Source organism: Sturnira hondurensis, unplaced genomic scaffold (genome assembly GCF_014824575.4).
Source record: "Sturnira hondurensis isolate 20B ecotype Veracruz unplaced genomic scaffold, ASM1482457v3 Scaffold0000167, whole genome shotgun sequence".
Lineage (NCBI taxonomy): Eukaryota > Metazoa > Chordata > Mammalia > Chiroptera > Phyllostomidae > Sturnira > Sturnira hondurensis.
In genome coordinates this window covers 1,637,119-1,664,503 of record NW_028072798.1, presented here as the reverse complement: position 1 = coordinate 1,664,503, position 27,385 = coordinate 1,637,119, and the positions used below count along the sequence as shown (strand labels likewise).

At 42.2% G+C, this 27,385-nt stretch overlaps 1 protein-coding gene across 8 annotated transcripts in view; it reads left to right on the top strand.

Annotated features, from left to right (window-relative positions):
- The window catches only part of SYNE1 (spectrin repeat containing nuclear envelope protein 1), a 407,591-nt gene that overhangs the window by 270,109 nt on the left and 110,097 nt on the right, over positions 1 to 27,385 (top strand). For 7 of the 8 annotated variants that reach the window (XM_037051212.1, XM_037051453.1, XM_037051603.1 and 4 more), the window contains 9 exons: positions 1,081 to 1,254; positions 4,209 to 4,400; positions 12,507 to 12,641; positions 13,583 to 13,701; positions 18,174 to 18,330; positions 21,318 to 21,449; positions 21,653 to 21,808; positions 21,942 to 22,151; positions 26,934 to 27,035. In XM_037051212.1, the coding sequence (XP_036907107.1) occupies positions 1,081 to 1,254; positions 4,209 to 4,400; positions 12,507 to 12,641; positions 13,583 to 13,701; positions 18,174 to 18,330; positions 21,318 to 21,449; positions 21,653 to 21,808; positions 21,942 to 22,151; positions 26,934 to 27,035 (1,377 nt within the window). The remainder of the gene's footprint in view (positions 1 to 1,080; positions 1,255 to 4,208; positions 4,401 to 12,506; positions 12,642 to 13,582; positions 13,702 to 18,173; positions 18,331 to 21,317; positions 21,450 to 21,652; positions 21,809 to 21,941; positions 22,152 to 26,933; positions 27,036 to 27,385) is intronic. The other variant, XM_037051294.1, reaches the window with a different exon arrangement.

Sequence of the window (27,385 nt, the reverse complement as noted above, 5' to 3'; positions counted from 1 at the left end):
CTGTTAGCCAATTCAAGCACACTGATTATGAACATTTATTATTTTCTTTGTCCTCTTATAATTGCTGGCCCTAAACATATATACGGTACTAGACCTGAGAGTCTATAAGACCTGTAGACTCAAGTGTGTCTCCTTGTACCTCTGGGAAATAATTAGTTCTCAATACATTTCTTATTACATGAACTTTCTATTTTATTTAGCTGTTGACCATGCTATAATTCAATTAACCATGGTCCTCTTGTTGGGTATGTGGGCTCTCTCTCGTTTTACTGTTACAAAATTACTTGGATCATATATTCGTATATTCTTACTTGAAAGAAATTTAAAATAAATGTGTCTGCTGTATTTAAACTTTATTTTGAAATAATTTTTAAATAAGGTATTTAGAGTACCTTAAGAATGATAAAGTTAATTTATAATTTATTAATATCATTCCAAATCACTGTATGAAACATTTGTGGAGTTTCAAAATACACTGATTGTTTTTTATTTTTTTTTAAGTATGAATCCTTTGCCATCATTGAAAAGAAAAGCAGAAATCTAACAAAAAATTAATTTCTGCTTTCATTCAAGAAACTAGTAACACTGGGCTACTCTCCTTGAAGGGAATCAATTGCCTGCGACTACATGATACTATCTTTTTAGGTGGGCCATATGTTTTTTAGTTTGTCACAGTCCCCACCACTCCCTACAGCTTCCCCAACATTTAAACCATGTACCTATGTCCATTTACCAACCATCTTATCCCATTGTTTTGTTCTAACCCTCGATCAATTTTCATCGTTCACACTATCTGCCTGATCCTGCAGATGTATCATTTACGAATGGTTCAACTCTTGGTACACACTAGACTCAATGGAGAAGACTTTTAGAATTATAAATCTTAAGACTCACCTTCAGAAATTCTGATTTACTTCTCTGGTATGTGACCCAAGACTAGGCTTTCCTGGGTCGTTTGTTTGTTTGAAGTTTCACTGTTCATTCTATGGGCAGCCAGGGCTGAGAACCATTGCTCTAGCGTGTCGAATCCTAATGATTTTACTCAGGGTGAGCGAGCTAACGTTCCACTTAATTCATTAGGAGAAGCTAAATGATCAGCTGGAGGAACAGAGGCAGGAGCAGGCCCTGCAGAGGTATCGCTCGGAAGTGGACAAGCTGGACGACTGGCTCTTAAGCACCAAGGCCACGCTGGACGTTGCACTGGGCACCTCCAAGGAGCCCATGGACATGGAGGCGCAGCTCGTGGACTGCCAGGTACAGGAATCATCTCGGAGTACGGTAGCACCACAAAGCACGCAGTTTTTAAATGTGAAAACGTGATGGTAAAAAGGCTTAATATGGATGTATGACTTTTACAACCCGCATACTTTATGTGTTTAGAGAGTAGAAGAGCAGTATCTTATACAAGCTTGCATGGAATTCAGACTTGCACTTTGTCTTTTGAAAAATTCTACCAGGAGTTCCTAATCTTTAGAAAATCTTCAGCTTCCTAAAGGGAATTTTTAAAAAGACTGCATTTGAGGCCAATAAGAAATACAAAGCCAATGAGAAGGACTAGTGAGCAAGACTGGGGTTACACACAGCAGGAGGTGTGTCTAGGTTCTCTGCTGCAATTTTGGTTCTAATTCTGACATTTTTTTTTTTTTTGGAAAACTGTCAGTAATAAGCAGACAGACTGAACAGTGGAAGATTGTCTTTTTGGAACAGAGCATTTATCTGATGTGAGGTCTCTTGGAATTAAAGGATAATGACATTAAGGATTTATTGAAATATCATTTTACCTCTTTATTATGAAAAATTTCAGACACACATATAATTATAGAGAATATCTCTAATGATCGCCACGTGCCAATCATCGAATTTCAAAGATTGTGGACATATTATGCCTCATACATGGGTGCCGCATGCCTTAAAATCTCTTTCATTTAACTAGCAAGTCTCTAGAAAAAAAATCGTACCTAATCTGCAGGGTCAAATATCAGTAAGCCCAACTTCATATTTATCCCATTTAGGGTCAGGGGAAATACACAAAAACCATTAATTAATGAATGTTAGTTACCTTTTTTCTTAATGTGAAGTAATCCATTTTTGGTCATTTCTTTTATGATTTGAGATATATTGTGACACTCATAGTTTGAATTTTTAAATTCCTTGGGTAACTTAGCCATGTGCATTCAAAGCATTATTATTCTCTGCTTTGAGGCTAGACAATAGAGAGCCACATGGCAAGTGTTTTCTAGTCTTTAGATCATGTTTTCTAAAGTTTCCATCTGGAAAGAAACACCCATTTTTAGCATTTCCTTTTAGCACTTGAAACGACCACATGCGCTAGCATTTGAAAATATGTTTGCCGTTACTCCCGCCTCTCCCTTTTGGATACCTCTATTTTTATCGTTATGGAAAGTCCAGAATTTAAATAATATATTTCAGGACTTTTACAAAGTACTAAAATGGTCTTTTGAACAAAAAAATGGTTTTTTGACAATGTTTTCAGAAACTGAAGCATATGGAATCACACAAAGATGCAAATTGTTCCTGGGTCAGTTGAAATCTAATCTTTGAACCAGTTGTATAATTATAACTGTGGCTGTTTCACAGAATTAGGGTCAAATTACGATGCTTGCGGCTCCGGACACTTTGCTTCCATGGGTCCCTTCTTCTGTTAAAAATACTAAAAATTGCACTTTTATTTTACAAGTGCTTTGGTACAAAGACTAATATAATCCAAGGGGGATCCATTTTTTTCTTCTGATTTTATTTTTTATTTTTGAAAGATATTATCTATTTATTTTTAGAGAGAGGGGAGGAGAGAAACATCACTGTGCGAGAGATGCATCGATCACACCGCCAACCAGGCATGTGCCCTGACTGGGGATCGAACTGGTGATCTTTTAGTTCACAGGCTCGTGCTCAACCCACTGAGCCACACCAGCCAGCGCTGTTTGTTTCTTCTGATTTTAAAAGAAATTACAATTACATTGTTTTCTTGAGCCCCCCAAAGTGTTATGGGCCCTCAGCACTATTTCAACTCTGCCTAATGAAAAGGTCAATCCTGCACACAATTATATTAATTTCTCCAAAATTATCTTCAGGATTTCATTGTTTAAACCCTATTTCATAAAAAATTTTACTCTTTAGCCCTGGCTGGTGTAGCTCAGTGGATTGAGCGTGGGCCTGTGAAGCAAAAGGTCACTGGTTTGATTCCCAGTCAGGGCACATGCCTGGGTTGCGGGCCAGGTCCCCAGTAGGGGACACATGAGAGGCAACCACACATTGATGTTTCTCTCCCACTCTTTCCCCTTCCCTTCCCCTCTCTCTAAAAATAAATAAATAAAATATAAAAAAATTTCACTCTTTTATGTAGTTCTAGATTTTTTTCAAACCAATATTCTTAAAAATTTCTTGGCCGTAATTCTGATTTTGTACAGGGAGATAAACTACTCTTCTCATTAATAAATTGCCTGACTGAAAATTACTTGATAAATTAGGAAGTGCTTTTCAGAATTTAGAGTTCAGAGAGTTTAGAACAATTTATGTAGGACATAAAATGGGTATTACTTGTTTTGCTTGATTTGTTTGGTTGTTGTTTGGTTTTGTTTTAAATCTTAACTTGGAAGAATGGAGAATACTTTGCTGCTTCTCTGGGCTTAGCCTCTGTTTTCGAAGAAAACGTTCAGAAATGTATGGTTAAAAATGTATCATAAAAGAAACAAACATAAATGTAAAAGTCAGGAAACAAGAATAGCAATCTGAAAAACAAAATTGACCCAAACAGGCAATGCTTTGACAGAGAAGCCATTTTAAATTGACAGGAAAAGAGTCGATCATGGGAAGTCTTTACTATTATGAGCCATAAGCATCACTTCTAACCATGAAATAATAACATAATTGTAATCATGGGAGAGCACTAAAGGCCTGGCCTTTTCTCCTGGTCTGTTGATTACGAAAAATGGGCTTCCAATGTGTTTTTCCAATACAGTTAGTTTTATTATATAACATCCAGTCTCAAATAAGAGAGAAATCAATAAGCTTAAGAGATTTAAAAAATCTATCCACTACTTTTCAAGGCTGCCGGACATCTAGGACAGAAAGCGTGAAAGCATATTCTTTTGCTGAAAGACATACGAAGTGCTCTGGGTGCCTGCGAGAAGCCGCCCTGGCAGAGGCCGCGGGGCGCGTGAGTCTCACCCTCATCTCTGTTGTCCTAGAACATGCTGGTGGAAATAGAGCAGAAGGTGGTGGCCTTATCAGAGCTCTCAGCCCACAATGAAAACCTGCTGCTGGAGGGCAAGGCGCACACGAAGGATGAGGCTGAGCAGCTGGCCGGAAAGCTGAGAACCCTGAAGGGGAGCCTGCTGGAGGTGCAGAGAGCCCTGCATGACAAGCAGCTTAACATCCAGGTGAGGGCTCCAGCCAGGGACGCGGCGCTGCAAGGACAAGTGAATACTTGTGCGTTGCTGGCGTGCCTTTTCCGAGCCTGTCCCTATAAGGGAAAGGTGGGGACGATGCATACCTATGCACATACCTGCTTTACACAAACTTTGGCATAGATTTTCAAATGCTTTTTTAAGGACTGTTGAAATTTGTGGACCTGAAGATTGCAGCGTAGGAAAAGAATTAAAAATAAATATTAGAATAGAGCAAATACACAATTTAAGAGACTATTTATTGAACACAGCTCATAAATTAAGATATTCTGAGGCGTTTTTGTATTTTTTCTTGTGTTTCTCCTACATTCTACTTTTCAGATGTACTTAGACTTTTATTTAGGACCTACAGCTTTAGGGTATTCCAGGTGAATTGAACATTTTCACTGTCATGTAGTGACCTTAACATGTAGTGATTTTTGTTTCATATTACCAGAGTTTTGAAAGGATATGTGCCTAGTATATCTTTTAACTTTCCTTTGATTTCACTATTTCTGTGTCTATTATTTTAGATTTGATTCTTGTAAAGATTTTAGTTATTTATTTTTAGAGAAGGGGAGAGAGGGAGAAAGAGATGGGGAGAAACATGATGTGTGAGAGAAACATCAATCTGTTGCCTCTTGCACACCCCCAACTGGGGACCTGGCCCGCAACCAGGCTTGTGCCCTGACCAGGGATTGAACTGGTGACCTTTTGGTTCAAGGGCCCATACTCAGTGCAGTGAGCCACACCAGTGAGGGTGAGATTTGATTCTTTTAAAGAACATGTAACTGTATTTTGTTGGTTTGGAAGATTTTTACCTAATCATAAAATCTCTGACCTTCAAAAGATAGGTTTGGTCTAGTTAGATTTATTGTAATTACTGCCATGTTTGAGCTTTTTTCCCTTTACTTTTTGTTTTCTATTTTCCCTGTTCTTTTTATTATTTTTCTCCTTTTTAACCCTTGTTTTAAGTGGCTGAGTGTTTTTCTTTGTTTTGCTTTGTTTTAACCCTCTACCTTCTACCATATGCATCTAGTGCATTCTAAGGTTACAGCCTAAGCTCTCTCAGATCAACACGAAGAATAACTAGATCAGATTTTAAGGACTGTAAGGGACTAGGGTAGAAGCTAGGAGACCAGTAAAGAGGCAGAGTGCAGAGGTAGAAATGATAACTTCTCAGATTCTGAATAATGGGGAAGATGAAAACTATCTGAAGAAGAGAATTGGGAGGGGAAAAATCGTAAGGTCAGTAGTTTAATTTTGGACAGGTGAAGTCTGAGAAGCCTATTACATTTCCAGTAGTGGTGGGAATTCAGGGGAGAGACTCAGAGTGGAGTCATTATCCTCTGGATGGTCCTTAAAAGTGTGAGATTTAATGAGCTCACCAAGGGGGTAATGGGAAAAAAAGAAGATGAAGGTCCTCAAACCCAGCCCTGGGATGCCCCAGTGGCGAGAGTTTGGAAGACGTGGAGGAGCTCACAAAAAAAAAAGAGAGAAAAAGACAAACCAGTAATGTAGAGCAGCAGTCCCCAAGCTTTTTGGCTCCAGGGACTGGTTTCATGGAAGACAATTTTCCCACAAATGGGATGGGGGAGGGGATGCTGGAGGTGCTCAGGCAGTTATGGGAGCAAAGCTTTATTGGCTCCCCGAGGCTCACCTCCTGCTGTGCGTCCTGGCTCCTAACAGGCCACAGTACTGGTACTGGTACACAGCCCGGTGGGGGGGGGGGACCCCTGATGTACAGGAAGTCTAGGAGTTTGGTTCCTAGAAACCACTTGAAAATACGTGAAGTAAGATGCGGATTGAAATGTGACCACTGGGTTTAGCAACAGGCAGGTCCCCTGGGACCTCGGCAACAGCTGTTTTTCGGTGGAGGAGTAGAGGAAAAGGCTCCAGAATGACCGTGAGATAAGGAGGGGAGGCGCCGGGGAGGCGCCAGTGAGGCAGCAGGCAGGCAGCTCCCGAGATTCACCGCGAAGGAGACCAAGGACTGGAAAGAGCTATACAAAGTGGGTCAAGGGAACTCTGTTTCATGTGAAGATCAGAAGAATTGTGCAAACACACACATGACACTCCCCCCACAGAACAAGTGTGCCTGTGTGTCTTTTGTCCCAGGAGCAAAACCTGCACCAGAAATCCAGGCAGAACTGGACTCCTGAGACTTTGGTTTCCTGTGGTGGGGCTCCAGGGTGGTGACCAGGCCCAGGGCGCTGCTCCTTGCCTGAGCCTAGCCCGAGCGCGCCCAGCCCACACGGTGGAAACTGCCCCCTCCACATAGCCTCCACCCACGTCTGTCTTGCCTGCTCAGGTTGTCTGTCTGTCGCTTTCTCTCTCAGTGACTTGTTCCCATGTACATGGACATAACTCAGTAGAGGAAAAGTCAGTGAAAAAGAAGTGAAATTGCAAGTAGAGTCTCGTGTAGGAGGGAGAAGAGGGGGTCAAAGAGGAGGGGGTGATCTTAGAACTCCAGTGTCAGGAGGGAGGGAGACACCAGTACTGGGGTGCAGGGGCCAGCGGGGGATGGGGCACCAGGATCACAGTGGACATGCAGTGCCCAGAGGGGCTGTCCTTGTTTCTGTTTCATCAGGATAATGACTTTTTTTCCGATGAAACCACATATTTTCAGTTCTTTTCCAATTGCATGACTTTGAGATCTGAAGCATCAAACCTAGTCAGATGAAAACTACTAGGAACAATAGTTTTGTATCTGGGAAAGCTCTTACTTGCAAAGCTGCAGTTGTGCCCTGCCCCCCCCCCGCCACTGGGCGCAGGTAGGGGTGGAAGGGACAGCATGACTGACACACAGGCACCTGGAGGGAGGGACTGAAGGGCTGGGGTACACAGCCCAGGGCCTCAGGGCCGGGAAAGGGGATATAAATAAGTGAAGCAGGCCCAGTCAGGACCTTGGCACACTGGTGTCAAGTCAGAGAGGCAGCTGTCAACTCCAGCTGCTGTCATATGAGGATTTATAGTCAGCATTACTAGATCTTCCAGAGAAGGAACTTTGGATTTATAGCTAAAGACTTCCAATTTAAAAACATTTAATTCTGAAATTTAAAAATAATGTGTGCGCGAAAGAAAGCATATCCAGAAGCCAGACCTAATTCTTGGGCCATCACTTTGGAAAAGCAAACAGTTGTTCATTGGTATTTACCAGTCACCTGGGGCAAGATCCTTGAGCTTCCTTTTCTTACAGATCAGTTTTCTCATCTGTAAAATGGGGATAATACTAGTAATTAACTTTTAAAAATCCTGAGAATTTTAATGCAAGTAATGATTATACTAAGTGCTCAAATTGCAGTGAGTATCATAATGAATAAGAACAAACGGTTTGCAAACCACATTCTTTGTGAGGAAAGGACTCCTGACATGCTCAAAGGCTGCTCTTGAGATGAACTTGAGACTAGTGGGGCTGGGCTGGATGTGCCGACAGCTGCCTGTGTTGCCCACACTTGGCAGGTCCTGCCCCCACCTGACGGGTCCTGCCCAGGGCCAAAGAGACGCTTCACCTTGTGTCAAGTCCTGATTCTGCTGTAAGCTTTCCCAAGGATACTGGTGTGTAAACTGTAAATACAGGGAAAAGTGCTCATATTTTATTGCATTGAAATTAGTCATTGTTCATGTTAAAAATACTTATAAGTTACACCATCTTTCATCTAATAAGTCCATCGTGTAAAATTTTGTTCACTTTTCAAAATAGAACTATACCTTTTAAAGAGATTATTTTCCCAGGCACAGCACCGGAAGGAGTGCTGTGTGTATTATCATTGCCATGAAAAGGGCCCTTTCACCTTCGTGTGAGAAATTCAGAGTTGACCCGAAATTAACTAATGGGTGTTGGGGCAAAATAATCTTCCAGTGAATGCAGGTGTTAGTGAAGTTGTGCCCTTCAGCTGGGATCCGCCTGGGTGGGGAGGGCTGGACTAGCTTCCTAATTTGAGAGGGGCCGGAAGCCCATCATTTCTCAGAGCTACTTATCTGTGAGGCGGCCTATTTGCCAAGGCCATTCTTTTAAACTCATTGGATTTCTGTTTGTAGCTGTGAAAAACCAGCCTCTTTAGCACCCCTTCCTCCACAGGTTCCTTCTTTACACAAAGGGACACAAGACTTACCGACGTATAATACTCTTGACATACATGTTATCTTTTCTTTGCAAGAAGTTCCTGTCATTTCACACAGTATTATCCACCCAGGGGAGCAGACAGTTAGCCATATATATATATATATATATATATATATATATATATATATATATAATGAAGTGCTGTATAAAGAAATGTTTTACTTCATGTCCAGCATTCTCCAATCCTCATTAATCTTCCACGGAATCTTCCTGGCAAAGGAGGTTACTGTCCTAGTATTTCCAAAATGAACAGCGAGGTAGCTCCACGCAAGGCTGATTCTGGAGACAGAAGTCACCTCCGATTCCCTAGCAGGAGAGAAAACTTACCAAACCTCAGAGAAGTAATTACTATTATTTTTTCCCTTATGTTAGTGTCTCCTCATCCCAAAGGGAAAAGGAATGACATCTGAGCTGAATTCTTAATCACCCCCTTTTTCTTCTTCTTCTTTTTGTGGTCTGTTGTTATGACTCAAAGTGACTAAATCAGCCAGAGGAAAAAATCACTAAGTGAAAAACCAACCTAACCACCTAGAAAATATATACTAGGCATTTGCTTCTGATGTTGCATAATTTATTTTTCTTTAAAGCTGTGAATTCAGTTAGCCAACTATGCCTTGCCTTCCCAGACTATAAGTCCTGGACTCTGAATATGTGTTTGTGCAGGTAAAGTGGTGAAACCATCTGTGAGGGGCTCCGCCCACAGGGACCATCCCCCTCCCCCTGCCCCCCGCCTGGCCACCATGGATGACAATTAGTCTACTAAGACATGATCTGCTTGGGGAGGAAAGGTGGCTGATCTCTCAAAGGAGAAAGGCCAAGAGCTTTTTCCTCGATGGGCTTTTATTGGGTTCAATCCGCACAGGAATACAGGTAAAGCTCATCAATCGTTGTCAGGCACTAAGGATCAAACAATAGATAACATATGAAGAACTACGAGGGCTTATTCTGAGTCAGGGCCTGTTAGCTAAGGTGCTACAAAACTTTGGGGAAAAAACTCATTTCCTGCTTGGACCCTTATCAGAAAATTAAGAGCATTCTTAGTAAAGCAGGTTTCGCAGGATTTTACATATTCTTTCTCAGGCCTGATCACCCAGGGAACCTGACCTTTCCAGTACAGGACTGCACCGCCCTCTGTCATTGTTCCAGGCTTCAGTCAAGTAGGGAAAGTAAGGCAGCCAAGAGATTAGGTGGCTTCCTGCAGACAGAATGAGGACTCAGGCGATGTCAAAGCCAAGGAGTGGGGGCGTCCATCACCCCCTTTTGCTATAGCCCCCCAAGTCCTTCCCCGAGGGCCCCCTGTGAGCATGCCTGTCTTAGGTCATCCATCCCTTGAGGAATCTTACCTGTCATTGGCTAACCATTCATGCACTGAGGGCCAGGCAAGATGAAGTAAATGGGCCAGAGGCAGTGCCCCTGCCAGGGAGATAAGCTTTATCTCCTTAGTGGCTTATGGTCCCAAGGTCTCTCACTCAGCCTTAGCCATGGAGAGTAACAGCTTCTGAAACCAGGCAGGGCGGTTCCCAACAACCATCCTGAAGACCTCACATTGCGATTGTCCTCTTTCTAAGTGCAAATTCGTGGTGGGAAATTTGAAAGTATAGCTCTCAGTCAGACGGTAGTAACCTGTTAGAAGGGTGAGGTGGTGAACTGAGAAGTCACCACTCGAGTTTTCAGCTCTGAAAACAAACCCTTTCTAAGATCAAAGAGGAGAGAAGGTGACCCAACCCCACACAGGAGAAGCATTCTCTACACGTCCTTGTCGAACTGTTGCATCATTCTTGCCAGAGGGTCCAGGATCTTTCAGAGCCTTTTTCTGGGCAGACAGTGCATCTCAGATGGAGAGAATCTGTTTCATGGAGAAGCTTATGGGCCATCAGCACCGGAAGAGCGTGGATCCTCCCCACACCTCCCACCTTCAGGAAAATCACTGCTTTTCTGTCATAGGCTTTCCTGGGGGAGTAGGGAACATTCTGCACTGGGTGTTGCTGATCACCCATTGTGAGGGTCTTGTGAAATGCAAATGGCATTTTTTAGACTGATGGCACCCACATGGTTCAGTCCACACATGTCTCTTGCTGGGAAACTGGATCATCTTACAGGGAAGGAAGTACCTGTGAGTTACGGTGGCTCAGACCCTGGGAGAAGACTGCCTACAGTATTCCCTGCACGCTTCAATGTTTCCTTCAGCTCATTTGTGTTCAAGCACTGATACCAACTTCGAAAAGCTTATTATCTCGACATTGTCTCGAACATTTCACAACGTAATCCTAGGATGTTTATGAATAGAAGGATAAACAGATCCCATCTGCATAAAAAACGGCCAAGCCTATTGACAGGTTTTGTAAGAGTTTATTTGAGCCACACTGATGACATATGCCAGGGAGCAGAATCTCAAATGCTCTGGAGGGTAACATTTTTCCAGTTTCTTTTATGCACTTGAAATCAAGGAGGGAATGGAAAGAAGATTATAGGGCTACATTAAAAAAAAATACCCCACAGGGGATAGAAGACATTAATTCAATTTTTATAATGAAGTTTAACGTAGACCTCAAACATTACTGAACTTCAGAAATTCTTAGGAGGAATCTGGGATTTGATTACAGGATAGTTAACAAGATTATGTTGAGGGTGGCTTGGGTTATTTCAAAGGGGTGTCAACCTACTGCGTGGAAAGGATGGACAGGGCTTGTTTAAGGTAAAGATAAGCCTGAACCTTGACTTCCCGCCGGAGCAGCCCATTTGGGCATTTATGGTCAGAGCACCATGTGAGGTTACTTCCCATAGAATTCTTTTTCTCTCCTCCACAATAGTTAGTGTAAAATTCTGAACATAAGGGGGAGATCAGTGTCTTCGTGGACCCTGTGGCAGGATGAGCCCCATCAGCTGGGGTGGCTGGGCCCCGTTCTGTGCCAGATTTGGCAGACAGGCAAAGGACAGGAGCTGCAGCTCCAGAACCAGGAAGCAGGGCCGCTGCTGGGTGAAAACAACCTAAAAATGTCCCCTCTCTACCCCCTTCCCCTTCCCTGTGCTCCGGCCTCGCCCGGTGCTTCAGGGCTGTTGTTTCCTGTGAGAGGCCAACTTCCTTTCTTCCAAGGTCTTCGCTCCAGCTGTTCCCAAGGCCTGGAGGGCCCTCCCCCGTAGATCTTTGCCGTTATTGGGTGCCCAGGGCCCTTGTCCCTCTGGAGATGCCTTCTCCGAGCAGCCTCAGAGGCCCCCCCCCTTCTCTTTCTATCCCATTGTCTGGTTTCCCGCTCTTGGTGGGCTTCTCTCACCTTCTCTGATTTGTTTACTGTTTATCTCCCCAGCAGGGGCCCCGTCTGGCTGCTTCTTGGCAAAGTATCCCCAGTGCCTAGAACAGTGACTGGCACAGAGAGGGTACTTAATAAGTACTTAATGAATGAGCTATCTTCAAATTGTGTACTTATCCTTTGACATACACACCTGTGTGAGTAGAACATTGGTTCTCATTCAGAACCAATTCTGTTCCTGTATGCAGTATTTCGGGGCCTTTCAAATCCCATCAGAACAATCGAGCAGGAAGGATAAATTCCTGCCAGATAATAATTACTTTTGCCCTTTTCCTGTCTCGAGAAGCCAGCAGTGGCAGCAGATGGCACTGGGGTCTGGTCCTGGTGGCGTTAGTAGAGGAAATGAGATCTAGATACTATGTTCTTACGGAAAGCATTCTAGAACAGTATCTAGCAACCACATAAGTCAGCTGAAAGGACCAGCCTCTAAATAGGTAGTTCCCCCTCAAATACGTCTGAGTATAATCATCGATTTATTATTCTCCCTCCTGCAAATGCCATAAATTTGATGGGTTTTGTAAAAGTTACCATTTTTTTTAAAATGCAGTTTCACATCCAAATGGAACCGCTTTGGTATTAAACCAACCACACCAAAGTAGTTGTAACTTTGCTTCGGTTAGGGTTTTCGTGTGGGTCGCGTGACTCTTGATTTCTGCCTCTGAAAAGCAGGGAACAGCACCACAGAAGGAGGAGAGTGACGGGGATCTCACGGCCACCCAGAGGCCCGGTGCACAGGAATGGCTGGCCCAAGCTCGCTCCGCGTGGGCGCACCAGCGACAGAACAGTCTCCAGCAACAAAAAGTAAAGCCCCCCTCCCCAACCCTCCCCACCCCCGGCCTGCAGGTCTGCCAAGCGAACCCTTGAGAGAAATGTTACTTGTCCACTAGAGAGAGATGCACCTTTGTCTCCTTTTAGGACAGGCTTGGCTAAATGTTTCAACATACCTGTTTGTGACCACAGGAATGCTTGGTCATTTGAAAGTCTACTATTCTTTAACAAAAGCTTTAACAATACTGTAACAATTCAAATCTTCCTTATGAAGATTACCAGCTCTATTTTCAGACTTGCTTCAATTTCAGACTATTTTATGTAAGAAAAACCTCAGGAAAGCCTGTGAGAATGGTGAAAGTCTGAGTTACATGTTTTTTAAAGAAACGCAATTTATGTTTACTTTCAAGTAGATTCCAACACAGAATAGGATTGCAAATGACTGCCTAGTGAAAAAAAAAAAAATTTTTGATGAGTAAGCATGATTTCTCATTGATAAGTTCACTTTATGTATCGGGCATACCACATTTTTACTTTTTACAAAGAGCAGAGGCATTTATCATAAACTATGAAAAAGTGTTGATCAAGGAAGCAGGCAATTAAAGAGCAGCAGTTGCTGAAGAGGCTTCGTGTTGCTGCTCAAAGGTGACACTAATTTTGAAAAATGAAAAGTGCACCTTGTACCACTGGAGGGCACCATTGCCCAGCAAAATGTTCATTTCCCATTGAATTCCCCCCCCCCCCCCCCCCCCCCCCCCCCCCCCCCCCCCCCCCCCCCCCCCCCTCCCTTTTTTCTTGNTAGAGTACTTGGGAAAGGTGTTTGAGCCTCTACCTAAACCATGCTTTTTATGCAATGAGCACAATTAAAACTTACCCCAAGAGCCCTCTGAGGATTTTGCAGACGCAGAACCACGATTGCAGACGATGCTCACGGGGTAACCGGGACGCGTGTGTCTGTTGTCTTCCTTGAGCAGGAGCTGGCACAGGAACTAGCAGAGCAGAAGAGCCTCCTCCGGTCGGTGGCCAGCCGAGGAGAGGAGATTCTGACCCAGCACTCAGCCGCGGGGGCCTCTGGAGCCTCTGGCGCTGCCGGGTATGTTAAGACGTACTCTCTTCCGGGCTCTGGTGTTTGAGCATCTGGAGAAATTGTCAACACCTTGATCAAAGTTGTATTTTAAACATCCGCAAAGTTTAATTGTGTTTTCACTTTATGATATTTGGGGTCTGGCACAAATCATGTCCCTTTATTACAAAATCATAAGCATGTAATTCTGTAACATAACAATATCACACTCAAGCACACCATATGATATTTTATTTATTTTTTAGAAAATATTTTTATTTATTTATTTTTAGAGAAAGGAAGGAAGGGAGAAAGAGAGGGAGAGAAACATCAGCATGTGACCACCTCATGACCCCTACTGGGGGCTTGGCCTGCAACCCAGACATGTGCCCTAGACTAGGAATCGAACCGGTGACCCTTGGGTTCACAGGTCAGTGCTCAGTCCACTGAGCCGTATCAGCTAGGGCCCATATGATATTTTAGATGAAATGCTCAAATTAAAACTATAAATTATCACACCTGTAGTATGACCCTCCCAACCACATGCACGCAGGCCTCACTTCTGCCAACCCTGGACAACTCACCTGCATTTTGAATGTTCTGCTGCGTAGCATGAGTGTGGCTAACTCATGGGCCCTCTCTCCAGTGCGCTCAGCTGTCTCTCCAGAGAAGATACTTCTGAGTTCATTTTTTAAAAAATCAAATAACAAATGCATTATGAAAATAGATCATGATGTTTCTATCTGAATATCTAACTGTAAGATATATTCCCCATAAGAACTTATTTTCCCTTGTTATTCTGAAGAATAAATGTATGTGTCTACTAAATAGCTTGATTTTTCTCAAAGACCTATTTTTATAATATCTACACACAAAGTCACTCAACCTTGAGTCCTGCGGTGGAATGGGGACTGAAAGTCTTACATGCAGAAGAATAGAGTATTAAATATTCAGGAAGTTGGACAGTTTTCAAGTTAAAGATTTGGGTTTCAAGGTTGGAAGGAAGAAGAGCCCGCACAGGAGGAGGGCTCCCCATATTTGGAGTCAGGTCTGGGTTTTATTCTGATTCGACAGCTGCCTCCATGTAAAAGTAACTCAGTTCCAAACCCCGGATTGCTCATCCGAGGGTTTCGGACAGTAAGTGACCACTGTCATCACAGACGGGTTGTGACAGTCATGAATCTCCCCTGAGAGGATATATAGGGAAACTCTTTCTAATATCCAAAGCATTGAAAAGAAATTTCAGTAAAACCTGTGTTCCCGTGTCACTAGAGCTTGTGAGAGGACCGCAGTGTCCTCGGGCACCCACGCTGTGGTAAATCGCTTCAACTACACTGACTTCAGTGTTCTCGTTTCCGAACATTCATTCAGAGGAAATAGCGTAAAGGAGGAAATACATATTATGAAGATAATTGTTGAAATGCTATTTATAATAAAAAAATTGAAAAGGCAGAAATTCCCACTAGTATAGAAAAGCTTAAGAAAAAGGTGTATGCATATATGATTTTAAAAATTATAACAACATGAGAAAATAGGTGATACTAAGTACAACGGGACATAAATTGAATGTGTAGTACATGTGTCGGTAAGAGCTGTACTAGTATGTAGATTATCAAAGCAAACTGGAGAGGGATGATTTAAAGATTTTTTCTTTTGTTTTTTTTTTCCCAGTTTAATTAGTGCTGACGTAATGTTGTTGACATGTAACGTCAGTGCTCACTATATACATCTGTACGTACGTACGTAACTACATACCAGGACAAAAGCAGGTTTATGGTTTTTATATGGAAAGTAACACACCAGTTAATAGATAATAAGACAAGAATAAACTCTGGGTTTCACATACAACTGTAAACCTACTTTTACCACCCTTAATTTGTATATATTGAAGAATTTCAGGCCCTGGCTGGTGTAGCTCAGTGGATTGAGTGTGGGCCTGCGAACCAGAGTATTGTGGTTCGATTCCCAGTCAGGGCACATGCCTGGGTTGCAGGCCAGTTCCCAGCAGGGGACTCTCGAGAGGCAACCATACATTGATATTTCTCTCTTTCTCTCCTTCCCTTCCCCTCTAAAGATAAATAAATAAAAAATTTAAAAAAAGAATTTCAAGGGGAAAATAAGAAAAACAAAACTAAAATGCAATTTCACTATACATCATGACAAAATATGTACAAAATAGGAAGGATTTTAAAAAAAGAAAAGACAAAATATTAATAGTTAATAAATATCAATGAAAAATGGAAATGACTAATATGCCATTTACAGTCAGAATTCCATTAAAAGAACCTATAACTGAAAATTGTGTTAAAATATAAAGGGATTTAAAAACCCCTATGGGGATCATGCCTAAAAATGCTGAGGCTGTAAATATGTGTCTATATAAATACACAATGGAAAAAAACTGCTTCTTCCTACACTTTCTCTTAAGACTTGCTTTCACTTTGCATTTTATATTTTTTCCAATTCTTCTAAGGTGTTTATGTACCCCTCATAGTTTTCCAAACATTTTTGCCAAACTCTATTTTCACAGCCCCCTTGCCCACACTTCGCCTCCTCACTGTGCAGTCACAGAAGGGTGGTAGGAATCTTGCCATGCTTTTTTCTGTTTGTTTCCTCGCCTTTCACTTTGGAAAAGACCCAGATAAAAGGCAAACAACGATGAATTGCTCTTCCAAATATAAAAAAATATATATTTGAAAGAGTAAGTTGCTCTTACTCTTAACAAACAAAATTGAAAGAAGTGTCAACTTTTTAAATAGATTTTATTTATTTATTTTTAAAGAGAGGGGAAGGGAAGGAGAAAGAGAGGGAGAGAAACAACAATGTGTGGTTGCCTCTCGTGCACCTCAATGGAGTCCTGGCCTGCAACCCAAGCATGTGCGCTGACTGGGAATTGAACCGGCGCCCCTTTCATTCTCAGGCCAGTGCTCAGTCTGCTGAGCCACGCCAGCAGGGTGAAGGAAGTATCAATTTTATTTTTGTAATTTTCCACTCAATATTACTTTTTCAGATAGATCTATGTTGATATAGACCCATCAAGTTCTTTTATTTTAACTGTTTAATGTTGTTTTACATTGGAAACATCATTTATTCACCCATTTTCTGATAGGCATTTACATTGCTGTCATTTCATTTTTGGTTGTTACTGGTATTGTTGAACTTCTTTTATGTTTCTAACTGCACAGGTGGGCCAGATTCTCTAAGTTATACCATAGAAATAGAATTCCTCTCTTATGGGCTTATAAATATTTTTTAAGGCTTAACTTGCAGTGAACTTACCTAAAGAAACTAGTTAGTCAGTTATTACTTTGAGAAGAATTGGCTTTGGGGTAGTGTATAGTATTATCCTGCCAATGAACTTATCATTTTTTTTTTGACTTGAGCAACAGTTTCTGTCAAAGTAATAACTAGTGTCTATGTATGCTTTTTAGATGACATGGTTCTATCAGCACTTCAAAACTCCTGATAAATTAGGATGTATTAGAACTTGCATACCCCAAATCCTTACCATTACCATTGTCATTATCATTGAGCCCCATTTATTGAGTGACTGTTATTTGCCAGGTAGGGTTATGGGCGTTATGCATATCTTCTCTCACTTTATTGCCCATAATTCTGCAAGATAGAGAATATCTGCATTTTCAAGATGAGAAGATTGTGACTCAGAGAAGTGATGCAAATTATTCAAAGCCACAAATCTAATGTGCTAGAGCAGGGATTTGTTTATTTATTATAATTTTTAAAACTTTTTAAAGATTTTATTTATTTATTTTTAGAGAAAGGGGAAGAGAGGGAGAAAAAGCATAAGAGAAACATCAGTGTGTGGTTGCCTCTTGAGCACCCCTGACTGGGGACCTGGCCAGAAACCCAGGCATGTGTTGTCCTGACTAGGAATCAACTGGCAACCCTAATGTATTTACTTTTAATCTTTTTTCAATGATAGTTGGCATTTGGTATTACATTATTTTGGGCTGTACAGCATGTGCAGCAGAGATTTAACGCTCAGCTCCATCTCCCAATGCCACGGTCATTCTCAGATGCACCCTGCTGCCCATCTTAGAGGGTGACAGGCAGGTGCCTTCTTTCCTTGTCCCAAAGCCTGGTCCATGTCCTGAAAACTGATCTTTGGACTCGGGGTAAAAGCTTGCAAAGACTGTCATATTGTTATGGTTTTGAATTAATATGTGGTCTATTTGTCAAAGGATATGAGTCCATATACTTTCTGACCCCCAAGGATGCAGTCATTTTCATCCTTAATCCTGGGCTATTTCCTGTGTATTTTTAAATTATCACCATCCTCATGGTCCCATTATAATATATTTGTTTTATGGTTGGTTTCAAATTTTTTTTATTTTAATTTGTGTTTTTTCAAGTGTCAGCTAATGACTAAAATAATCTGGTTCTAATATTAGAGGCCACATCCAGTGCATGAGATAACTTAACCTAGAACTGATCACCTTTTTACACACATTGTAAACTTGGAATATTTATTCTTCTAATAGTGAAAAACCTGATGTGTCATCCCAGGAGTTGGGGATGGAAGGGGAGAAGCCAGATGCCGAAGACCAGATGAGAATGAAATGGGAAAGCCTGCACCAGGAATTCAGCACCAAGCAGAAACTGCTGCAGAATGCTCTGGAGCAGGAGCAAGAGCAAGTGGTATCAGACATTTCACTTTTGCATGCTAACTGTTGTGAGAGATGCACAGCTTTGCCATGGCAAGATAACTGTGCAGTAATCTACATTTTCATTAGCGATACTAGAGTAGGATGTGAAGCAAATTATTCTCCCTACCTGTTTACATGGCTTCCACGAATAATTATATGCTTATATGTGAAAATTTGATTTCTAGATACTGTTTTCCTCAGAGGTGATTCGTACCTGATTTCTTATAGCATAAACCCTTAAGTTGTAAGTGTTCCTCCTTTTTTCACCACGTTGAAAATTATGGGTGTAAGCCAAGGATAGGTACATTGAGGACTAAAGAAATTCCCCAAATCTGGAACTCAGTTGGCAAGTTATCTTACTGTCATCGCTCCTTCTGGTGTTTACCAGTTGCAGAAGGTCTTAAGGAGGCACTCTTGGGACCTGGGTGGTCCTAAAGGGAAGGAGAAGCCAGGGGCTAGCTAGAATGGTTCTCGGGGCTCCCCTGCAGGCTGGTTTGCAGGAAGGGCAGGTGCTGTGTGCTGCTGGACTGGGTTCCACCAAGCAAGCCACACCCAGAGGAATCGAATGTAGCAACAGAAGGTTCCAGGTAAATAGCTATTGGTTGTCTCTAAGCCCAAGCCAAAGAGTGAGAGGAACTGAGGCCTTGGAGAGCTGGTGAGTAAGGCCAGACCCCAGGCCGGCATGCGATGCCGACCACAACTATATGGCCCAGCAGGTTTTGAAGATGCAAGATAGTCCCTGGGTCTGGGCTAGCAGTGCTCATCTGGGTCATTCCACAACAGTGGTGTCAACAGAATGAATTCTAAGACCAGACTTTGGACCCAAGGAAGTTGCTGTTCTCACTGCTCTGGCCAGGACTAGCTGAGGGGCCAAGAAGGGCCAACCCCCAAAGTGAAAGGTGTCATGTCAGTCAGTAAATGAAGTGCATCTGAGCGGGGAAGGAAATGCAGGAGCTGACCAGACAGGCACCAAAAAGCAGACGCAGCTTGCCGGGATTGCCTGAAAGCAGGGAGTCTAGGGGTTAGAAGGTTTCCCTATGGAGAACCAAGCCTGAGTCGCCCCAGAGCCGTTCATTTCTATCTCATTTTACAAAATCCATGCTTTCTCTCTGTCCTCCTCTGGCCAGGAACTTTTTTCCCTACACTGTCCATGGGAATAGCCCTAATGTGGGCCTTGGGAATACAAAGCCCTCCATTCCTGCAGGCATTTGTGCCAGAATCACACTCTGCCCTGACAAATGGTACCCTATACCTTTTGCATAGACCCTTACCTGTGTTTGAATTGATCCTTTCTCACGCCCCTCTTCACACATTCCTCAGACTCATAATTTGAATTCTTGATTTCTGTTGCAGATCTTGGGGACTTGCCTGCTAGCTCATCTTCATGTGATAGCAGTTGCCCATTCTTTTGACTGTAGAAGATATTTATGGCCCTAAATCAGAGAACACAGTCTTTCTGACTATCCAAAGTCAGATAAGTCCAGGATACTTCTAGTAACATTTTATGCTATTCATTCACTAAGTGCCCAAGCCCTAGATTCCACCTGTAGTCCATTGGCCTTAAAGTGCCTACATGACTCAGCCAAGACTGCAGCCCTCCTGCACATTGACCCATTGCCCGTCCCTGGCCTGGAGAGCGACTGTTTCTCCCGGTCAGGGCCCACACCCCAGTGTCCTCCGTGCAAGCTTACTGGGAAACTGTGTTCTGCTGCCACCGACGTTCCCACATGACGCCTGGACTGTTAGGGTTCAGGTGCACATTCACAGCTCCCTTCCCTGGGGGCTGAGAAGTGGAAAGTATTGAGTGTTATTCTATGATGTTTCTGCAGTTAGTTGAGCACTTTATTTTGGGAATCACTGGTCATTTGCACAAAGTGCCTTCTAGGCTCTCGTGTGAAGAGGGAAGAAAAGGAAGGGAAGAAGCAGTTTGGCTGTGAGAGTTTCTAAGAAGAAGGAGAATAGTTGTTTAATGAACATATTTGTGTTCCAGGTGTTAACATTTCTAACAGTGCTGTGGGGATATTATCCCTACTTTGTCCATCTGTAAACTAAGTCTTGAAGAGATTAGACAATCTCTTAGGGTCCCACGACTAAGAAGGAGACAAAGCTGGGGGTGGACACAGGTCTATCCAACTCCCAGCCCCTCCTTCTCCATACCAGCACACCGGCAACTTTGGACACTGGATATGCTACTGCCCGCAAGTGTGAAAACAGGACTTTGGTTGGGGGGCAGCGAACGCTCATGAGGTCAAAAACGTCTGTCTCTCAGAGCCATTTTTCTCTGTACCCGTCCACGCAGAACACCTTACACAGCTCCTAGGAACCTGTAACCAAACCACGAAAATATTTTATACATTCCTCAACCATGGCAAGCCCTGTAAGCAGGAACTGAAAAGAAAGTGGAAGTGAGAAAAAAGTACTGTGTGTGGTGGGCATTTCAGCTACAGTGGGGAGTAAGCCTGCATGTGAGAGGAGACTGAGTAATCAGCCTGAAAGGGAGGGAGACAATGAGATGTTCTTGCAAAGTCTAGGAAACTGAGTTTGACCGGGAGCAACATTAGAAAGTCTGAGTGCTTGGCTGCACCGTGGGCCTCCCTGGAGAGACAGCCTGTGAACCTAAAAGAGTTTAGCAGAGGTGAGGGAAGATGAGGGAAGGGTCGGTCCAGACCCGGAATTCGGAATGGATTATTTCACCAGGGGCAGTGCCACAACCAGGAACACACCCTGAGAGGAGGGCTGTAAGATTTCGGACCTTTCCCGCACCACTTTCTTTTTAAAATCCATCAGTAGAAACATTGTCATTGCTGAATCTGGTCACCATGTTGAGTGGATGTGGTGTGTCAGAGAGGTCGTATTTCTCTAGGACAGGTTTTTCATAAGGACAGTTTTCCAGCATCTGCTTTCCTGTGTGTGATTCTAAATGAGAACCTTGGACATGGCGCATATGCCCTCAAATAAGCTGCTCCTGTTTGTCCTTAGCTTTACAGAAAGCCAAATCGGCTCTTGTCCGGTGTGCCGCTGTACAAGGGCGATGGGCAGACCCAAGACAAATCTGCGGTGACGTCTCTGCTGGATGGATTGAACCAAGCCTTTGAGGAGGTTTCCTCCCAGGTAGGGCTGCCCTCTGACTTTGCTCATGGATCTTGGTCTTCGTGAGGTTGTTCCGCCCTTGGGCGGGAGCCGTGGTGACTCAACCCTAGTGAATAGCCCCGATAGGCAGAGCCAGGAGACCCTGTAGTCTCATCCTGGTATTTTCCTTAGATTTCTCAAAATGCTGTAATTAATTCATTTTTCCCTCTCCTTTTTCCCCCCAGGGTGAAGGGACGAAGAGGCAGAATGTCCACTTAGAACAGAAGTTATATGATGGAGTCTCAGCTACCTCTACTTGGTTGGATGATGTTGAACAACATTTATTTGTTGCCACAGCCCTTGTACCAGAAGAAACAGAAGCATGCCTCTTCAACCAAGAGGTAAGTTTGGCAGCTTGTGTCTGGGAGTGAACATGAAATGTCAAAGCACTTGACTTTCTGTGAGCTCAAGACTCGATTTGTGTATAGATTCCTGCATCTAAACATTGAAATGGCCTTCTCTCATTAACCCTAGGCTCTTGCCAAAGATATCAAGGAAATGTCTGAAGAAGTGGATAAGAACAAGAACCTGTTTTCCCAAGCGTTTCCAGAGAATGGTGATAACCGCGATGTTATTGAAGACACGTTGGGCTGCCTTTTGGGGAGGTTATCCTTGTTAGACTCAGTAGTGAACCAGCGGTGTAACCAGATGAAGGAGAGGCTCCAGCAAATACTGAATTTCCAGGTAAGACGTTACCAAGAAGTGTGTGTTCTTTCTCCAGCCACACTCAATTACAAACGGCATGTCTCACTGAAGTGTGATATACCTGCACCTACTTTCTTTCCAAAGGTACAATGCAGATCAAGAACTTTACAGAAAAACTAGGGGACTGAACTCAAGAATTGGAAACGAAGGGTTTTATGCTCCTAGAAATGGAGGTTGAGAAAACAGCCAACCAGCCTAAGAGCCGAATGGGACTTTAAACTCAACCAATAAAAGTCCTATTTTTGGCACATTATAATTATAATATCCAGTTGATAATAGTGGAGTTTAAAGCATGTGACCAAAGAAACATGCAGGCAGGGCTGTAATAAACCACGAAACCTGGACTTCAATATCCAGGCCCATTGAAATGGACTGTGGCCTAATTTGTTCCACCTGTGTTACACTATATTGCATTACTTCCCAGTCCTAACTCCTCACACTGCCTTTTAGCTTCAGACTAGAGTTCCGTGGCCGACTGAATAATGGTGTGCTTATGAAACTTTTCCTATGACTATAAATTGCAGCAAATGCAAAAATTGCTAGTAAATTTTTAGTGTTGATTTTTATTCCCAATAAAACAAAAAAGTACCCTTTGGGAATGCAGTTAACATTTAACTGGATTTTATTTTTAACAAATATAGAAGTTTTACATAATGGATACCAGTGATTAGGGCCAAGAGTTTAATGTAAAAATTTCGATTTCCCAAAACAGAAAATATTGTAAAGTGCCAAATAAATGTAGCATTAACCAAGAAACCAGGAATCTTCTAGATATGTATCCAGGACAGTTTATCACTGCCTTCCAGTAGTTTAACATTCTTAAAACTACAAAACAAAATTATCACAAATATTTGTGTGTCATTGTTTTATTCATAAAATATTTTTATATGTACTATTGTCTTTAATTGTCTCAACATCCCTATTAGCGAAGCATTGTTCTAATATCCATTTTATGAAGTTGAAAGAGCAAAAACTAAGAACAGGGTCTCCGAAGCCACCCCTCCCAGGTCCAGACCCTGGCTTTGTCACCTACTGCTGTCTAACCTCAAATGCTTTTCCGTGCCCACAACTATTAAATCGCACCCATATTAATGCCTCGTAGGGTTTTGTGAGGATAAAATGAGTTAGAACCTGTAGAATACTTTGAACAGTGTGTGAAACATCGTACTCAGGAAGTGTTGTTATTGTTGTTGATGTTAACAGTCACGTGTATTCCAACAGGTTAGGATCTGAAAACGGTGCAAGGGTTAAATTACTTCTCCCAGGTTATTCAGCCATCAAGAGCTAACGCCAACATTTGACTCAAAGAATATTTTTATACTTTGTATTGTTCAGCTGATAAAATAGTAGACCTATTCAAGATATACTGTTGAAGGCGGAATCATTTGGAGAGCACTTATTGGTGGTTTGGATATGGGGAATGGGGAAAAGGGAGCAGCTGAGGAATTCCAGCAGTTCTGACTTGTGGGGAGCATTGGCTAGCAGAGGAAACCGGTGGATGGCAGTGCCATCCACCAATGGGCCAGACTTGAGTTGCTGGTGGTTCTGTTGGCTGGCCAAAAGTTTGAGGCAGAATTACTACCCAGGTAAACAGTCACTGTAGGCATTTAGGGATGCACGTCTTTGGCCAGAGGAATGACCGGCAGCGCGTGTGTGTGTTGTGCTGTCTACCACGTAGGAGGGAACGAGCACTTCACTTGGTGTCGAGAAAAGCTGGGCTTGATTACTTGGGTATTTTGTTTTGCGTGCGGAATGTACGTGTATACACAGCATGCCCCCAAACAACAAAACTGTTATGCAGTTTATGGAAACATGTTCCATTACTCTAAAGTTAATCTTGCATAAAAAGAACATACCAAATTTTAATAGCATTCTAGTTATGCTAGTTGTGCTATTAACATTCTAGTAGAACAGTCTTAACTGTTCTATCAGTTATAAATGTGGGAGGTTAAAGTGCAAATGTGTTTCATATGTCCCTTTTCAAATTGCCTTTATTATGCTGGTGTCTTTGGTGCATTGCAGTTTTTATTGGTCAATAGGGTCAGTGAGAGTAAAATGTGAACCAAATCATGAAGACTCTGGAACTTATTTGGTACAGAGGACCAAGAGGAGAATACTTCATCTTGAAATTCTCTTTAAGTCATGTTCTCGCTTTTTCTCTTGCCAACAAGTTTCTACTTGTTGGTGGCCAGCTCACGAACAAAAACTGATACTCTAAAATGTTTGTGTTCCAATTCTAATTGAAAGAGTTCCAGTGTTAGCATAATTAAAGGTCAAGCCACAAAGCACTTCATTTTACTTCGCACCACGCACATGGTATGCCGTCAGTGCTCAGCAGTTTCGGAGTGGCATGCCTCCTCCTGTTTTCCATGTAACAGTTGAGTATCAGCTTTTGCCAGACTGCTAGCGTCACCCTGAACCCAGCAGCCAACCTGGCAGAGTGAGTAGGTGTTTTGTAGGTACACGTACCTACAGGGAGTCATAAGTGATTTATCCACTCTTCTGGTTCTAAAGAATGTTTACCTATAGACTTAACCCCCAATACATTTCCTGGATATTTTTAGAGTCGATATTTAAGTTATTCTAAAAAATGATTTTTTAAAAAGTGAGTGAGGCGGCACAAATGATTTTGAAACTTGAAACTTTCTGTGGCCCGTTTTTGCAAACAGCTAGAATCCTACCTCTTTGTGCTCTGCAAGCACTTCCAGTGACTATAAGAAAAAATTGTAATGTCTGTTATGTGTAATATATAGAGACCTTAATTATCCTGCTCTTTAGCAGTGTAGTAATGAGCCTTTAGGTTTTCATTCTTAAGACACTATCAACATCCAGACGGCTCTCAGCACCTCAGTCTTTTTGACTAGTCTCTTCTGGAACTCTGGCTTTTAGACATGTGAACTCTGCTTCCTGTTGCCTTGAGTAGAATAAAATCAAGGTAGAAAATATGCTATTAAAATGTAAAGAATGTATATGCATTCTTTATTTCTAACCCACGCTGTGCTATTTGCATGTTACTCATTTAGTTTAACTAATAGTCTAAAGATAAGTGGATAAGAGACTTGACTTCTTTAGCATCTGCTCAAAGAATGGAGAACATCTTTGACTATGCACACAAACGTACACATGTGTCCTGGTCCCAATGGCTCACGTGGTCTCGCCCTGCATGATAGAACATTATCATATCTTCTGAGTAAAACCCTTGTCTCTGGCCCTGTTTTTTCCAGTACTGTTATTACGTTTTTCTATTTAGTTTGCAAGGAGGCATGCAGATTGGTTTGGATTTTGATTTGTGATGGTTATTGCCTCTTAGGATGGTATTTCTTTTTCTGATTCTCCTGTTAAATGCTTTAAAAAAATGTACTGCACAGTCCACTCACTGTTTTGCTTTTTAGCCTTGGATTTTGTGTGACGATGCTCCCACAAAGCCTTAAATAGGTTTTTCCTTGGTAACATTATCCTTCTCCTAGTGAGAGGTCAGAATTCCTGCATCTTGGGGCTGTGCGTTTGTGCCTGATCTGCTCCTAGTGAAAGGGATGTGATGAGTCAAACTTCATCCTGTGATGGAATACCAGCCCATCATACACGTTTGCTGGCCAATAAGAAATAGAGCTTATTTGCTGGTATTTTGCAGCAAGGGGGGTGGAGTTAAACATTTTATAATTCAAATTTTTGTTCCTATTAAGTATCAAAATTCTGGTAGTTATCTCATTTTTGTACAAATCTAACTCAATAGAAATACAGGGTCTAGGCCCTGGCTGGTGTAGCTCAGTGGACTGCGAACCAGAGTATCGCGGTTCGATTCCCAGTCAGGGCGCATGCCTGGGTTTCAGGCCAGTTCCCAGCAGGGGATGCAAGAGAGGCAACCATACATTGATATTTCTCTCCCTCTCTCCTTTCCTTCCCCTCTAAAAATAAATAAATAAAATCTTAAAAAAAAAAAAGAAATACAGGGTCTAGCAGGAGTAGTCCCTTCATGAAATTGAGTGTGGTTGGTAGGATAACAATATGGGTGTAATAATTTATAGTTTTAATCTGAACATTGCACCTAAGATGTCATATGGTGTGCTTGGGTGTGATATTGTTATGTTACAGAATTACATGCTTATGATTTTATAATAAAATTTTTTGTCATAAAAAGGGAGTTATTTGTGCTGGACCTATATATTTGGACTTTCAAGGGAGTCATGTGTGTGAACAAAGGCTTGGCTAAAGTCTTTTGGTGTTTTCTCTTACTATGTCTTTGGTTGTGGTAGAAATAGTTATTTTCTAAACCTCTGGGTGACTTTTATAAACTTGTTCAAATTCTTTGAAAATAGGGAAAAGCAAAAAGGGAGAGAGAGAGGAAAAGAGGAATCATTATTTTTAAGAATCCTATTTTTCTCCTAAATTGAAGTAACATTTATAGCCTGTTTTACTAGGTAGAAGTCATTAGTGGACTATTTCTGCTGGAATGTTTAAATATGCACAGTTATTTCAGACATAACAAGATTAGGGGGACCAGTATTCCTTTTTTATTTGTGCACTTTATCTCCATTTATATTGCGTTGGAAATGATTTGTGAAACGCATTCTTCAAAAGTCAACTTTAGGACTTGGATAAATTGTTACCAGGTACTTTTACCTTCGCATAGATCAGTATTGTGTTTTCTGGACATAAAATATCTCCACCTTTATATTAATTCTAAGAATGTGTGTTACATTTACAACCATTTTTTAGTTCTCCAGAGCACATGTTAAGTCCACCTATTCCTTTCCCTCCTAGAACGATCTGAAGGTGCTGTTGACATCACTGGCTGACAACAAATACATCGTCCTGCAGAAACTGGCAAATGTGTTTGAACAGCCTGTGGCCGAGCAAATAGAGGTATTTACAGTTGCCTTTTTCCAGAAGAGCAAATGCATAAAGCAGATCAAATTTGCTGTAAAATGTCAAATATCCTATGAGAGATTAATGGCTTACTGTGGCATTTTTGTTTGGGACATGTTTTGTTTTAAGAGCTGGGTTCGAATGACTGGCCGGGTTACGCTGACTCTCTCACTTCCACTCACACTGAGCTGGGAAACATGAGCTAGGACAAGGTGCCAGTGACAGATGCTGACCTGGAGAAGATTGTCCCCCAACAATGAGATTAGACATGAATGGCAGTGACCCACGCAGGAAGTCACAGTGTCCCAGGGCTGGTGCTGAGACGCACTAGGGACATTCAGAAGAGG